Below are 17544 nucleotides of genomic sequence, written 5' to 3' on the forward strand. Positions count from 1 at the left end.
GTTTTAATAAATAATGTAGTAAGATTTCTTCCAAAGTACTTTTTAAATTAACGCCATCTATGGGATGTTTTCGGCACGAATACATTTATATAAATGACCTACAGATAATTTATTCACAAACGGTATTACATCACAATTAAATCATAACACATTAAATAACTCTTAATAATTATGCATAGAATTAGCGTAAATTCCGTGTTTCGAGCGCGCAGTTCTTCCCGAATAATGTGAATAAGTGTCGACATCTAGCGGTGCGTGGGGATGCATTATTAGAACTGGTTGAAGTGCTAGTGATTTTCTCGATCCGGCAACAGATGTCGCGTCAGTCACGTATGCGTTGTTCACTTCACCTGAAAACCACAAAAATTAAATTATTAACACATTTTTTCAAGTTTTCTCGTATGACATTAACATTTCATATATGGTAACTAGGTCTTTTTCTCAATTTGTTAAATTTGCACAAAATAAGCAGGTTAAACTGCCCATTCATTACATTTAACATTTAAAAGGTTAGATGTTGCCTTGATATTATGCAAATACTTTTATGCAACTCGCTTTGAGATAAAAGCGTGTTATATATTTATATTATGTCGTTTGAAAGTCTTTATCATGACAAATACGAAGTTGGAAAATAAAAGCATTTTGAAAGTTTTGTACGCCATCTACTAGCAAAAATTTGAATTAAGCCTATCTTTCCCTTGGGTCAGGTAAACACATGGTAATTATTGTTATTACTTGAACAGGATGTAAGCGATATGCCTTCAAACGTATGCATTGAGACTAAGAAAACTGTGAGAATTTTGTTTTAGCTTACATTCCTGTAAGCCTACAGAAGGCAAGCATTTAATTTACCTAAGAGTATTTGTAAAATTTAAACTTCATACCTATATTGTAGTACCTAGGTTATTGTGTTTTTAGTTTTGTTAAACTTTTAATCACTATCACAAAAATGATAAATAAAATAAAAAATATACATTAAAATAAACTAAGTTTATATGGCTAGATATAAAAAAATTGAATGAACATTAAAACTTAAGTTAAGTTATGGTTAACCATGGACCAATATGTATAATTCATTTGAATTTTGATCTTAAATCTTAATTCATAATACTTACTTAATTATTCTTAAAAAATTTAATATTTAAGTAACTACCTGTAAAAAGTTAAGTTTGTAATCTTTTGTCCTTTTGAATTAAAAGACAAAAAGAATAAATATGTAATTAGGTATATAACCTATATTATTCCTAGTTAAGTACCTAATTGAATGTTAAAGAATTAGGTTATTATGAAATACAACATACCAAGGAGTTAATCAATCATACATTTAGCGTACTTTAATATAATTAAACGCAACGAATGATTAATATTCCATAGCAGTCTAATGCTGAACCAAATGCTAATTTCATTATTATGTTATAATGTTTGTTACAAAATAGTTACAGTCTACTTCCCATAGAGAATACTCACGCTATGGCTTTGAAAACAAAATTAATTTTTATTATAATATAATGCATTTATGTATTTAGTGCCCTGTGTTATAACTTTGAACTAGATTTTAGTTTTTTTCTTGTGTATTTTAGAATCTATTTATAAATTAGGTTTATATTTTTGCTACAAAACAGTATACATACTGTGTAGATTAAAACTTATTATAAAATATGATGTTAGTTATATGTATAAATACACAGTATAATAGAGTATTTTATTTTTATATGAACCGGAAATAATAAAACATAATATAGAATACTGTACATAAGTAAGTACATAATTTAAAATCCAATTACTTGGCCGGCTTTACCGGTGTTATACCACAGAATAGTTAATAGTACTGGTTATAACTTAGAAAGAATGTCACCTATTTAATATTTATTCAGTAGCTTTACATAAAAGTATGTATTTTGATTAATTTTTTTTTATTATGCAACTATCATTACTTGCGAACTATTATATAATACACACTATTCTACTCTACTACACAGAAATAAAAAAAAAAGTTAACCTCGAATTCCCGCGTTTATTTAAAATTTTGACAAATCCGAAAAAAAAATCGTTTCCCGCCAAAGCAAAAATTTTTTTTAATTCTTTTTTTAAACCCACCTTTATACAGCGACGCGGGCGAGGGGTAGCTAGTGTCCGGCTGCAGTCGAACATGTTTGGTGGCGAGAATGAAAGCTAATGCTGCTAACACGATGCCATCCAGACATCCGATGATGGCCAGGAGATAGGCCCAGCGGATGTGGCAGCGACCTGTTTTAATATTATTATGTTAATAAGTAACTTGTTTATTTTTAGATGATATCTTATTTAAGATTTTTTTTCGTAAATTGTTCTAATTTAGATGGTATGTTTCTAGATTGAGTTTGTTTGATACCTGGTGATTGATAAAAAAGTAATACTTTAAATACGATTAATTTAGGTGAATTATTTATCGTATTCTTGTATGAATTTTAGAATTTTCTGAAAGAAAGAAAAATGCAATTTAAAAGCGCATTTATCACAAAAAATTGCAGCAACTAATGTAGTCTGTGTTTTCTTTCATTATTGTTAACTATATCTTTGTGTCAAATAAAGTATATTTACAGGTATATATTATGTGTTTTATTTAATTATTGTTTATATACATACCTATATTATACTGGTCCGCAGTGGGCCCGCAGGTCTCCTGCACGATTGACTCGTTCCATCCCGCGGGATACACTGCTACACCACCCACCATACATAATGCTGAAAATAGGTTTTATCTTTTAGTAAAAATCTATTATATCTACATTATATAACTACTAGCGGTCCGCCCCGGCTTCGCCCGTGGTACCTATATGTTTAACTATCCTATCTCTCAAGTTGGATCGAACTGCACATAGTGTGCGAATTTTATTATAATCGGTTAAGTGGTTTAGGAGTCCATTGAGGACAAACATTGTGGATGTTTAATAAGAAGCTTGCCCGGGGTGGATCCGAGATTAGAAAATTTAAAGTCTGTTTTGATAAAGGCATAAGGTGTACCTAACTAATACGCACATGTTGGTGCCTGGTGGAACAATGTTTAAAATTAGTTTTTTGAGATAGTAAAACATACATATTATAATATATCATTGTAATAAAATAAAATACAAGTTTCTGTTGCGAAACTTGAGAATGCACAGTCACGGATATACCTACGCCACAATTGAAGTCTTAATACCTACATAGGTATTATACGTTTATATAATACAATGCAATGCAATTTTTGTATGCAAAAATTACCTTTAATAACACTATTTATGGACAGGTAATATTACATATATCGTATTTATTAAAGTGATGAAGTAAAGCAAGAGTCATGGAATTGAATTCAATCACTGGATAAGTAGTGTGGAAGAATATATAGGCAAAATGACCTATAACAATATAATATTTATTATATTACTTTGTAGCATTTCTTATGAAAGGAGAAAATACTTAAAAACCATAACAGGACAACATAATTTACGCACGAATGCAAATGGGTCATGCAATTATCACCAGAGCAAGTCGAAAGTGAACTTTCTTGTTCCGCCTCAATACATACAGATAGATTATTTTCATGTTTATGTTAGCAATTAGAGTGTTAATGTTAACATAGGAAACGTGGGCCCTAAATGTAGTTGAAGTCTTAATTTGTTTCAAGCCAACTTTCAGTTTAAAGTGTAACGGGCTTGTTCTATACATATACCTATATATATCTTTATATATAAAAATGAATCGCAAAATGTGTTGGTAAGCGCATAACTCGAGAACGGCTGAACCGATTTCGATAATTCTTTTTTTATTATATTCCTTGAAGTACGAGGATGGTTTTTATGTAGAGAAAACGTAAATATGTACCACGGGCGAAGCCGGGGCGGACCGCTAGTATATAGATATATTTAATGCTATTATTAAACAGATTAAAAGTTTTTGGCATTATTTTTGTTTCATAATAATGAGCATTCAGGTACCTTCTTTCAAAATTCCGGTTAAACAGCTTTTAAGAATGACAAAAATCATTATCACGTTCAAAATACACGCATTTTCTGAAACTTTCTAATCAACCAAAGAACATCCTTTCGCTTACACTATAATACCTAGATTCCGCATTAAGCCTGAATAAACTTTCCCCTTAACAAAACACTAATTTGAACGGAAATTAGACATTATAGCCTATCAGGCATCAATCACTGTTAACAGCATCCCTGAGATAAACTTTTTACATCACAATACACAATGCGTGTTATTTTCTCACATTTTTTAAGATTCAAATAACGGCCTCTTATTGTGTTAGATAATGTTATTGTTGATAAGCAATAAAAGATATACCTAACAGCCTCTGGTTCAGCTCTTGTTAGATTTTTTACAAAGCGTAGGTAATATATTTTTGAATGTAATAGATTAGATGTAGGTATACTGTATAGGTACATGATTTTTATGTCCATTAGAGCACTAAGTCTACGTTTTCATCGCTTATTTCTAAACCACACAAATAATTTTGTTCTTTTTTTAAATTAGAAAAGTGTTTGCGAGCTCATGAGTCGAGTCGTTTTATGATTAGAGTACTTAATTCAAATCCGTCCAGTAGTTTTTTCATGAAAGAGATCCATCCATCCACACAGTTTTGCATTGATAATATACGTACGAAAGAAGTATCTATAGTAACAGTTTTCACGTCTTACCAACTACATGATTTACCAGTGAAACCAAAACCATTAAACACCGTAACACAGTAAATAGTAAATACAAGTGAGAAAGTAAAGCGTAAACAATCAGTTCGCGACAAATTGTATGAGAAGTGGATTATAGCTGTTTATAGTTTCCCGCCTTACGCAATACCGTCGGATATAATTCGCTGGATCTTGACTAAATCCGTGAAATTACGCGTTTGCTTTGAGGAAATAGAAAACGACAAAATGATAAATGAAGCAAGCAATAATTACAGTTGGAGTAATATTAATTAAAATTATAATTCTTTGGATATATAAACACAGAAGAAAAAATAATTTGGAAAATCCAAAAGTGCACGCCTCATAATTTTTTTTTAATAAATATTTATTAATTATTATTTTTGTTTATTTAATAACAATTAAACCACATCGAATCAGACCCTGAAAAATGAAAGGGTTCTATTCCTGAGCATACTCAAGCGTAAGAGAAAAAAAAAGACTCGATTAGTAAAGTATTTCGGTCGCTATCGTGTTAACAAGAAAAAGGATCCGCACATACAGACACACGGACGTCCAAGACAGAACTTTTTTAAACTGTTTTTTAACTAGTTTAAATAACAAAAATGACATCAAAAATATCATGAACGTTAAAAATAGTGTTTTTTCTTAATATGTGTGTGTATGTATTATCTTACAAGTGCAATGTATGATACATAAAGACATTTTAAGTTTGAAAAATCAGATGTTTTGCGCGAAGTGACAGTAGTACCCACCTCAACGCTTCGCTTATGAGGCGTGCAATAAAAGCATAATAATTAAAGGAATGGATTACGTGTATCATTGGTTTAGATATAGTATAGATTATGTTGATGCTCTTTTCTCTAAGATTCATTAAATTTCCGACGTATTCATAAAATTCTTACAAAGTACCTTAGCTCATAGGTGTGAGTACCTTTTCCCTTATATAGACTAAAACAGCAAATATCCATTACACGATACTTAAACACACGCAAATCCGTGCGTAGTCAGCAATTAGACATTCACACACGTATGTACATCCACCTTATATAGCTGCATCGCCTGTTGAAGGCTAATAAATTCCACGCAAGTGATACCAATTAATATTATAACATTTACGTGAACGACAAGTATCACGATCATATGTATCATAACGTGATATATCGTAGTGTCCCGATTTGTGGTGTCACGTAAAAGTGGAATGGAGACACATTTGCTTGAAGATCCTAATCTGATTTTGGTTATGTCTTCATACATGTATTTCGAAGTTAGCCTATGTCAAAATCCTGGCGTTGTGCTTGTGATCAGAATGTTTAGAAAAGTTAAATGTAAACAGAACTCAGATGCAGGTGTATAAGTAGATGTTACAAATCTTCTTCAAAGTTCAATGTATACTGTATATTTTAATATTTTAAACTATGTATATAGCACAAAATAATCTGATTTAATTTTAACAGACCCCATTTTCCGTCGTTGAACAATTACAATTTTGAACGATTTGCTCTATTTTTATTGATTTCAATATTCAATATTTAATTGTTTTTCATTCCAAAGGAACGAAGTCATGGTTGGATAAGCCCACGTGTCGTAATTATTTTACCAATCTGTGTGTAGAGTCGGCAAAACAATTTGATATTAAGAAATACTGTATCTAGATACAGTTTTGTAATTGTCCAATTCGTTATACACTAGATTTTAACGATCGATTCGTGATGTTTCATACTATATGTAGTAGGAATTGACCTAGAACTATTTCCTACTGATCTCAAATATTGTTACTTGTAAATATCAATATTACATAACATCTTATGCAAATTTATAATAGTAAAATTTGAGACGAACTTGTATTTGTGTTTTTATTCAACCTAAAAACGTTAACCATAATAGTGATTTTAATTCCAAGATTTAACGAAATCTAATAACAACGGAATCAATTCTTTTCAAAGACCGGAAAATCTTGGTAATAGGATTTTAGCTTATTTTCAATGTCGAAATACAGAAATGATGAGTCTAATACGTGCGTATTATAAAGATTGTGTCCAAATAGGATAATATAATTAATGGATTTCGCCCACGTGATGCATGCTATAAATAATATAATACTATAATCGTATGTAATATCTGCAAGAGTGCGTTTATATGGTTTTATACCTGTGTTTGTTTATAATACATCTTAATACGAATTATTTGATTGATTGGGGCTTCAGCTGTGATGTTTTAATTTATATTAGGGTTGATTTATTAAATGTGCGTTTTGTCTCAATCTATAGGCAAAAAAAAATATATTTTAGCAGCATTAGTTGCAAGATTATTTTTTCAAATGCAGTCATTTTGGATATACATATCTATGTTATTATGGAAATACTTTCGAAATACATTAATACTTTCTACACTTCATTTACGCTATAAATTATTATTCATCTTAGAATTTACCTTACATAAGTTGGAAACTTATTTGCCTATTCATTGCATTCGTTCAAAAATGCATGACACTTCTAATTGATATGTATTACTAGAAAGCGACCGGAAAAGGACATTTTAAACCACTTTCTAAGTTTATGTCACAGGTAAGAACTAGATGCAAATACGATATTAAATTATACGCTTTATACACTGCAATTTTATTAATACGAATGAGGAAAGTCGACAATCTTAGTGTTAACCTTTTATTTATTTTAAATGCCACGAGGTTAAAAACGCAATGAGTCAGCGTCTGATAGCTTAGCCACCAGCGAATTCCTCAGGTGTAGGCATATGCGCTCGGACGCGGGCGCACCTATCCTGATCGATGTTAAGACTCTTCCTCTTGCAAGCAATGTCCTTTTCCAACTCTCCTCTATACTTCATCAGCTCTGATCTCACCGCTTCAGCCTGCCGCAACTTATCCTGCAGAGACTCCGACGTCTCTCTAATAAACTTCGCTTCAGCCATCAAAGCGTATTGCGCCTCGTCTCTACAGTTCTCGACATTCAATCTTTCGTAATTCCGATTGTGCAGCCGCGTCATCACACACTTGTTACGTTCATCCACTTTTCTAAGCGATTCTTTGAGGTAATCTATCAGGTTTTCAATGTCGGCGATTTTCTTCAAGTTGTCCTTGAGATTTTCTTGTAACTTTTCGCAGAGCTCTTCTGTGGCTGCTACAGTTTCGGCTAAAGCTGCGTTTGTTCTATCTGCCTGAAGTTTCATGTCTCTACTGCCATTAATGATTGCAGTCATGAGGTCACCACGCAGATCCTCCGATTTTTTTCGCACTTCTTCACAGTTTCGAATACTCTCAGCGCAATAGTGCTCCCAATATTCAAGGGAAGTTGCATTCTCCGGCCACCTTGCTACTCCCGGATGCCACAACAATAAATTCGAGTCAGGTGTTAATGTGACATTCTTTCTATCAACACTCAAACTGGACATTTTATCGCCCCAATCGTATTCGATCCAAGACTTCGCTGCTTTATTAATTACCATTTGTTCTTCAACTTTTGCAAGTGTATTCATAAAGACCCTTCGTATTTCACCCACGATAGCTACTTCTTTTATCAACTCCTGTTCAGCCTCGTCTCTCACCAGATCCGGTTCGTATCTACCAGTTCGCAATTCCAAACATTCTCTTGATATAGCTTCCGGCATCATTAGTATACGGCACGCGCCTTTTAACTTCGCTCTATCGTTGTCTAATGTATCAATTTCCTCAGTCAATGCAGCTAATGCTTTTTCAACTTCTTTCTTCCAATAAGCGAGATCTTTAACACGTTTCTTAAGTTTCTTATTTGAATCATCTAATTTATTGTCCAAATTTGTAAAGGCATTTTCAATATCCCTTTTAGTTTGCGCTTCTAAAGCTGTAGCCTTGTCCGTTGCTCTGGGTGTGAGTGTGTATTGATTATTCTTTCGCCATTCACCTGTAGAGTATCTAGTGATGGAATACTTGTCAACGACAGGTCGGACGCCTGTTGTGCCTGCTTGAGGAGTCCAATCTAAGTGACCGGCCGCCCAGGGTCCTATAGGACCCATAGTTAGTATATCACCACTCGTGCTATCTGTGGGTTGTGGTAGATAGCGAGGTGGAGCTCCAGGTGGGTATACCTTTGGCTCTGGAGGCTGGATACATCCGGGTACATACGGCCCCATACTGCCATGCTCCCCGTCTCTTGATTGGCCAGCTTCTTTATAAACCGTCTTATCTAGTGTCTTCTCAGTTGTGGGACAGATAAAAGGACACGTAAATTGACCCGTGTTAGTGGCCATTATAACAGAAATTTACAAAACAACAAATTAAAAAATAATCATTAAAATAACTTAGAAATAACAGATGATGTAAACGTCATCTGATTATTTCAATTTTCTTGCAAAATATCATCAATTTATTTATTGACAGTTTTTATCAGGTAAAACCTTTTTCATTATTCATAACGTGTAACACGTTTAACACAATTTCGTTAAATTAAAAATACTCATAACATCAAATTATTACATATTCCTTCTTCAATATAATTCTCATATCACCCATATATAAGAAACAAGCAATATAAATCCGATATAACCGGACATATCTGCTACAAGTTACAACCACGAAATAGCTCGAAACTTCGCTACAGATCATCAACAACAAAAACAATTGTATGTTATGCTACATCAATGGCCACATAACAGCGCTGTAAATTGAAGCAATATATCTACCGTGAACGAAATTGCCGTTTCAAGTAATATTCATATTAAAATTAGTATACGAAATCTGCTTTGAACAAAAAATCATTTTAACACGAGCTATCAGCTAACGTTAATTGTAAATAAATAAACCTAGTTTAGAAAATGAAAAACACGCTTTACTAAGAAGATATTATTGCGTTGTCACCAATCCTTGATAAGTGTACAAACTTTGAACTAAATCAAGATCGAGTAAATCGATAAAGATGTTGGGTTAATCCATGTCTGTGGGTTAAATCCAAACATACAGGTGATGTCAATATAAGTGTGTTAAATAAAACTATTTACTTACTGTGTGCTATACATATTTTCTTTTATGTATCGAATCAAATATCAATGTATCGAAAAATTAAACTAGCAAGTCCTAATCGGATCTAGCGGCTAACACAAAAAAGCATAGTTCCTGCATTCACAAGTCACAACTCACAACCCAGATTGTTTTGTAAACAATGCCGTAGTTGCTAAATGCTTGCGTTGTTTTGTGTTACGCAGATTAGACTCTTCGTTTTGTTTTATTATAGACTGAAAGCCAAAATAACTACTGGCTACTATAAAAAGCTAATTCGCAAAGCGAGTAGGATCGATTCAGCGACATTGTGTGATGTCATAAGTTCAAATTCAAATAAAAGTAAAGCAGTAACATAATATATTATGTTTTTCAATAAAAAAAATGCACGCTATTTAATAATATTGTACCTAACACCTTTCTAATCATATAGGTACGAGCAAATGAAGATTTTTGATTTGATTTGATTTCAATTTGATGTAAGAGTCTGACCACAGTCTGGCAAAATAACATAGGTAAACAGTTATCGCAACGCAAAAACGATTTCTCAATATTTTTCAAACTACTTTAGCCACGTTATTGACAGATAAAGGTCATTGACGTTCCTATTCTTATTTGGATCGCATAGCTTCACTCTAGAAGTGTTATTTAATTATTTCTAGTAATTAGCAGTTAGCTCCCGTTCCATGTAAGTCAATCATGGAGGTCGTTCTTTGTTCCACGTTCCCATCTCCGTGGGACCATGTCTAATGACGTACCTATTGTTTTATATTTTAAGTCCCAAGGACTGACGGTTAGATACTGCTATGAATAATTATGTGAATTCTGCATGGTGTTGGGTGTAAATGTGCATGTGGTGCTTTGAGATCATCTATTCTAATGAGGTATAGATAAAGCGGGTTGGAAAGTTTTAAGTTTCAAATGAATGGAATTTTATTAAAATTGTTAAAAATAGCGATAAGTATAAATACAATGTAATTTGATTAACTGCTATAATTTCAGCTTTTGCAGGTTTTGAGTGATATAATTAGTGATGAAAATATTGAATGAAGCAATTTGTTTCTAATTTGAACATGATGCTCCGATTTCATAAAAAAAGTTGAATAATACTACCTCATCGTTATGTATTCTAATGTATTTTTTATTCATCTTTTAATTGATTTTTGCACAATTTTTGGATACCGGCATTTTCGAAATCATTATTATCAGAAATGAAAAGAATCAGAAAGTTTTCATGCGGTAAACCTGTATTGTAATAAATTGTAAGTTTATTACTTGTGACTTAATTTACCTATTCCTATTATAATGATAATATCTTAATTTCCTCTTTAAATAGTGATTATTTTATAAAACCGGTAACTAACACGAGAGTAAACGTAAACTTGCTTGTAGCAGCTCACGCGTAACGACAACCACTTATTAAAATTTTAAACAACGCTAATCTCAATTGTATTACAAATGTTTTACATAATTATTTCATCAAAGAACATCGCAATTATGCCACCGTAAAGTTCATTTGCATCTTCGGTTGTGAAAGAAGTACTTTGAAATACAAAGCAGAGGTCCGTGATTGGATTTCACTTAGTGACCATTAAAATGTACTGATGGTGGCTTATGCAGTTTTCATTGGATTATGTCGCAACTGACATGAGGTGGAAATCTTTATGTATGTTGTTTATGACATAGGAAGTACACAAGTAAAAGTACATTATGCAAACAAATTAAACGCTCAAAACATTACGACCACTTTAATTTAGGAGTAGACAATAATGGTGCAAATTTGCATACACATTATGATTTATGCTTTAAAATTGTATTACATTATGGTCCAGGAAACTATTAGTTAATATCCGGCTAATTCAGAAGCAGATGGATAATGGGACCTCACCATTCCACAACGATCTCTATCAATGTTTAAAGTTTTTCTTTTCGATGCTATATCCCTTTCCAATTCGATTCTTTTCTTCAAGAGATCCTGTCTCACTCTTTCAGCGTTTCTTAGCTGACCCAATAAAGAGGTGACGGTTTCATGAATCTTCTTTACTTCTTCTATCAAACCCAGATGTGGTTGATCACGAACATTTTCACCGTGAGGTCTCCAATTGTTTCTATTATCTAGTCTTGTTTGAGCTAGCTTCATTGCCGCATCCATTTTACGTATAGAATCATGTAGATTGTCGATCAGAGATTCTGTATCGGCTATTCTCTGTAGTGTATTGCGAAGTGTTTCTTCTAGTTTAGTGCAAAGTTCTTGCGTTATAGCTACAGTTTCGGCTAGGGCAATGTCAGTTTTATCAGCTTGATTTCTTAGTTTTCTGCCGCCATTTACTAGGATAGCGTTAAGGCTTCCGCGTAAATCAGCTGACTTTTGTCTAGCAGCTTCACAATTTTGTACATTTTCTCTACAGAAAAATTCCCAATATTCAAGAGGTGCTGTAAAATCACCAAAACGAGTTGATCCAGGTCGAAATAAAATTGTATTAGATTTGGTATTAAGACCTAAATTTGTAGTTTCTGTATTATAAGCCATTGTTTTATCGCACCAGTCGAATTCAATGCGATGTTTAGCTGCTTTATTAATAGCTAATTGTTCTTCTATTTGATTTAATGTATTTTTAAGTGTGGCTCTTACTTCGCTTACGAGGTTCATTTCTTTGATTAGTTCCTGTTCAGCAAGATCTGCAACTAAATCTGGTTCGAACCGATTGGAGCGAAGATCTAAGCACTCTTTAGATATCGATTCTGGTAACATAAGAACTCTTGAAGCGCCTTTCAAGCGCTGTCGTTCAATTTCTAATTGTTCCACTTCATCAGTTATCGCTTTACAAGCCTTCTCGACTTCCACTTTCCACCTGAAAATATCTCTTGCCTTCTGTTTTAATCTTTTAGCATTTTCGCTCTGCTGTTTATCTATATTTCCAAATGCTTGCATCATTGAAGTTTTTGCGTTGTATTCAACAATATTAGATTCGGTTAGTATTTCTGGATCGAGTACGTGTTCGTTATGTTTTCGCCATTCGCTAAGTGAATATCTACTAATACTGTATTTATTAACGCCAGGTCTGGTTCCAGTCATACCACCAAGCGGTGTCCAGTCTACTTTACCATCTTGACCAGGTTTAAGATTAGGTAGATATTCGTCGCCTGATGGCGGTGGTCTCATGACTTCCGGTGGGTTTTGTGGTTGTGCAGCTGGTGTTGGCGGTTCGATTTTACTTTCAGCTTTGGCCTTTTCTTCAGCGGCTGTTTTTACCTCTTCTAGCGCTTGCTCCGGCGTTTTATCTGCTTTTTTAAATGCTCCTATATCGGTGCACACTTTGGGACATCTGTCGTCTTCAGGAAACGTGGTTAATGTAGCCATTTTAAATAGAATATCAAATTTGTTTAGAAAAATACAAAAACATTAAAAATAATCAAAAGGATATTTGATTGACAATAATTATTAAACGTCTGACACTTATTTTTTATTGTTATGTTTCTATACAAACTTTTTATAATATTTGAACAAATAGAACCTCGTTAAAATATGTATAATTACGAGATGAAATTTTTGGAGGATGAAGTCATGAATACCTATTCATGACTTCATCCTCCACTCTCGCCGATTGAAGTGCGGTGAGCTCGACTAAACAGTGCTCTCAAGTCAATATCTTTGTTGTTTTTTTAAAAAAATCCGTTCACGTTTTATCGATATTTTTCCGCCATACGCACTCGTTTAACTAGTTTCCTAGCGAATGGAGCCACTTTCGAAGTAGGTGATCTTGTATGTTGCAACTCGTTTGCTATTAAACCATTTTGTAAGTATCACCTTGAACATAAGTGCAGATTTTGCGAATATTCTGAGAGCTGACAGATCACAACATTCTTATTGTAGAGCTATTTATATCAAAAAACAAGTTTTTAGCTTGTATTATTATATCAGCTATATTATGTTGTCTGTTTGTAAGACCTGATTTTGGATATGATTACAGCCTTGTAGATGCCTTCAAATTGCTAATATGTAACTAATAACAGCTAATAACATTTACATGTGTCACCGGTAAAAATCATTTTAAATAAGTAGGTAAGTAATTTTATTAAAATTTACAACAATAGCAAATGTCTTCCAATTTTTATGCTGTTATAAATATAAATATTCTGCGAAAGTTGAAATGTTACTTTAGTACTCCGTCATCAATTTCTTCACGTTTTCACACAAGTAAACTAAATACCGACCATCTTTTCTTAGAATTTAATTAATAATGGCGTAACTAAATATAAACCTCGTCGATGTGTGTTGACTATCCACAGAAAAATGAATATTATCTATCTTTGTTTTTTCTGAAATGTTAACTATAATATGTAAATAAAATAGAAAACATCTCTTAGATAATTTCAATAATCACTCTGTAACGAAAAGCGTAAAATTGAAAGTGCACTTTCCTTTTAAGGGTTTAGATTAAATTGATAACAGTAAACGCTTTAATTAACAGTGAAATAGTTCAATTAATAGTTTCCTTTCTGTTTCATTTAAATCAATGAATTGCAGTAATAGCGGTTTATAAACGGAATGATTTGCTTATTCTATTATTGTTAAAATGCTTTCTTTAGAATTCTTATATCTAAGAAACAAAAAAACGTGTGTGCCGAGCACACGTGTCAGAAGTGAAACTTCTTTGGCAAGATTCGAAGATACCAAAATCGTCGCCTCACTCCATGACGCGACATTTTACTCTCAACGCGCCTGAAGTTTCTTTAAAAATAAACTTTCTTCGCGTAAATCCTAAAACTAGTATCATTTGTGTTTGAGTTTATTAGAATAGAAATGCATAGCTTCCATTAAAATACCATCATCATCGTATACTAACACGAGATGGCGGCAAATCACGATCTATTTATTGTTATCTAAAACCATCGAGAGTAGACAAGTACCATTTTAACTTTTACTTTCCTCATTTGCACGAAGAATAGACGAATTATATCATCAAATTTGATGTTTCGTAAAGACAAATTTGGGTTATGTAACTGCTAAGTACCACAACCATTAACCATATTACACTTGTTATGAAGTTATCATGAGTGTAGAAAGGAATTGCTAAAATATATACCAGACTGTCTACCTATTACAGCATTAATCTTTCAAGCTTTGCATCATGAATCTGGGCAAAAAATATTTTTGACATCATTCGGCTGTTTGATTAATGGTCCCTAGCCTGCTAGATGTTATGTAGCACAGCTTACATGGAACGCCTCAGATGAGTCAGAGCGAGGTAACGCCGCATGAGTCATGTTTTTTCGTGCGTGCTTTATCGAATTATAAGACGTTGTCACATCAAAAAATAAAACATTTAAAATTCAAACGTTTATGGATGGCCAGAAACGCAAAACTTTTAGTGTGAACTAGGTATAATAGGTATTTGGTACAAGTTCTAAACGCAATATCATAATAAAACGCGTTTTAAATCGTGTTTAATTCCCAATTTCGAAGAAGCTACCTTTCAAAGAAGAAACGTATCAATGACGGTGGCGTATGTAAGTTTTTTCCGGTCAGATAGCGGTACAGTGAGGTCATGTTTGTAGGCTTCAGTGTGCCGGATCTTAGTGTTAGCTGTTAGCACCAATGACATGATCTTGTATCGAAAGTTATAGGGTGCCTATACTGCCTACATTGTAGGCTTTTGATACATTTGTCGAAAGTTTTAGGGTGTCTGCACGATAATGAATACCTACGTATTGTTTTAAACATAGGACTATAGTTGAATCCTTGGTTGAATCGTTAAATATTTTGACACTAGCTTTCCGCCCGCGGCTTCGCCCGTATATTCAAAGATAAACCCGCATAGTTCCCGTTCCCGTGGGATTTCCGGGATAAAACCTATCCTATGTGTTAATCCAAGTTACCCTCTATATGTGTGCTAAAATTCATTGTAATCGGTTCAGTAATTTTTGCGTGAAAGAGTAACAAACATCCATACAAACTTTCCCATTTATAATATTAATAGGATAATATTGGCAACTGAACTGGTGATAAGGGCGATACCTAACTTACTATTTTCAAATATTTTCCGATTCAATACTAAAATTCGATCTTATTTTTACGTGAAAATTAACCAAACAAATTCTAATATTTATAGGTAGTTAATTACTATAACTACCTAGACAACCAGTAATGTTTTTGACATCCGCTGTCAGCGGAAATCAAAGGATCTGTTGTAATTTGCAAGCCTAGCACCTGCGTCTACGCAGGATGTTACTGCACCTGCCTTACCGGTATTTTACCACTATTTCTTTATATTTTGCTCCATTATAAATAACAAAAAAACTTATCTATACTAATATTACCTGTAAAGCTGAAGAGTTTGTTTGTTTAATCTCAGGAACTGGGTAACTACTGGTCTGATTTGAAAAATATTTTTTCATATAGACTACCTACCTATAAAGGTATTATCATCACGCTAAGACCAACCGGAGCGCAATTCGGGAAAACCGAGGGGCACATAATATAATAATAGGTAATAAAATAATAAAAATGTTAAACGAAATGGTGACTAATTAAGAGCTTTTGCTCATTTAGGTATAATGAGGAACTATTAACTAGTGACCTCACATTTATTATATAATTATTACTAGAAACAGTCTGGGGATTAAGAAACTAATGACGGAAGTGGAGCTATTATTAAAATGTGAGATTTTGCAATCATTTTAAATAATAAAGAATATTATATGACATAAATATGTGCATTATTGCTGTGATCTGAACTTAAGGTCAAAAAATAATAGGTGCAATTTTCAATTTTAAACACGTGTTTTTATAAAGTTTAAAAATAACGATTATTTACTTAACATTATTAAAGTATTTATTAAAGTAGGTAGGTACTAGGTACACAATGTGGTATACATGTACATTCTTGTTAGTTTTTACTTATGTAAAAACTAACTAAATAGGATTATTCCTATAGTTGAATAAAAGCTTCATATTTATACCTATATATGTAGGTATGCGTTCTAGAGTAGTGATGTGCACTTCGACTATCAATGTCGATATTTGTTATTGTCTTGACGAAGGATTAGAGCTGTTTAATATTTACCTGATAGAAGTTGTAACCAGCCGCATATGTGGAACACGGTCGTAGATTGACAAAAGAAAAACAACAGCAGCGAACAAATAGTAAACAGAGCCAAAGCCACTGCCACCGCAACGAGCACTGTGGTCACTTTGAAAACAAATCCATTTATCGACATAAAATCGTCCAGTCTTCCTTTACAATCTTCAACGACCTCGTCCGCCCTACATGTCTGCCACAGGCCAAACTTTCTAGGATACTCTGTCTCAAGATCGCCAATCCATTCCGGTGTCACAAAAGCAACAACGCTTATAATCGCGTAGCAAATCGTGAATATTGCCCAAAGCACTCCAATAGCTTTCGAATTACGGACGTAGTTTGTGGCGTATAAATGTGACGAATCGACGTATTCGATTTTTGAACCCATATCGATAGTTTTTGTATACACACAACACTATAAGCACATTTTTTTTACTTTTCGTTAAGAATTTATTTGTTCCACATGTTAAGTATTAACGTATTAATTGCAATGGACGGTTCGAGGACGTTGAAACACGACACTCAACTAACGAAATAAACTGGCACTCCGACTCGTGAATCGTGAGTCGTGACTCGTGAGCTCATAACAAGACACGGCCTCCCGCGCCTTTCGTTTGTGTGATAGGGAGGGGGGTATCATAATTACAGGTGTTTTGGTTGATGATTTGTTCTATTGGTAAAATTAATTAAAATAACACATTAAAATGTAGATTTAAAAATTATAACTTACATACAGAAGCTAAAAATAATTTATAAAAGGTTTTTATTATTTCAAATAACTTACAAGTTTTTGTGTTCC

The 17544-nt window shown here is 33.2% G+C and overlaps 3 protein-coding genes across 3 annotated transcripts; all 3 read right to left on the reverse strand.

Moving 5' to 3' along the window:
* Nucleotides 1-10: 10 nt before the first annotated feature.
* Nucleotides 11-17219, reverse strand: Tmhs (Tetraspan membrane protein in hair cell stereocilia). The gene is made up of 4 exons (XM_090114807.1): nucleotides 16731-17219; nucleotides 2626-2724; nucleotides 2098-2247; nucleotides 11-350 (listed from the first exon to the last, which is right to left on the reverse strand). The coding sequence occupies exons 1-4, from the start codon at nucleotides 17131-17133 to the stop codon at nucleotides 163-165; spliced, it is 840 nt and encodes a 279-aa protein (XP_089970933.1). The 5' UTR covers nucleotides 17134-17219; the 3' UTR covers nucleotides 11-162.
* On the reverse strand, nucleotides 7119-8974 carry LOC149898478 (tektin-4-like). Its single transcript, XM_090115203.1, has one exon. The coding sequence runs from the start codon at nucleotides 8916-8918 to the stop codon at nucleotides 7395-7397; it is 1524 nt and encodes a 507-aa protein (XP_089971329.1). The 5' UTR covers nucleotides 8919-8974; the 3' UTR covers nucleotides 7119-7394.
* LOC149898479 (tektin-4-like) lies at nucleotides 11101-13024 on the reverse strand. The gene has a single exon (XM_090114806.1). It carries the CDS (start codon nucleotides 13022-13024, stop codon nucleotides 11507-11509), a length of 1518 nt encoding a protein of 505 aa, XP_089970932.1. The 3' UTR covers nucleotides 11101-11506.
* Nucleotides 17220-17544: the final 325 nt, after the last annotated feature.

This window comes from Colias eurytheme, chromosome 22 (genome assembly GCF_061535395.1).
Source record: "Colias eurytheme isolate Ceu_HAF_F1 chromosome 22, ilColEury1 Martin Lab GWU primary, whole genome shotgun sequence".
Taxonomy (NCBI): domain Eukaryota; kingdom Metazoa; phylum Arthropoda; class Insecta; order Lepidoptera; family Pieridae; genus Colias; species Colias eurytheme.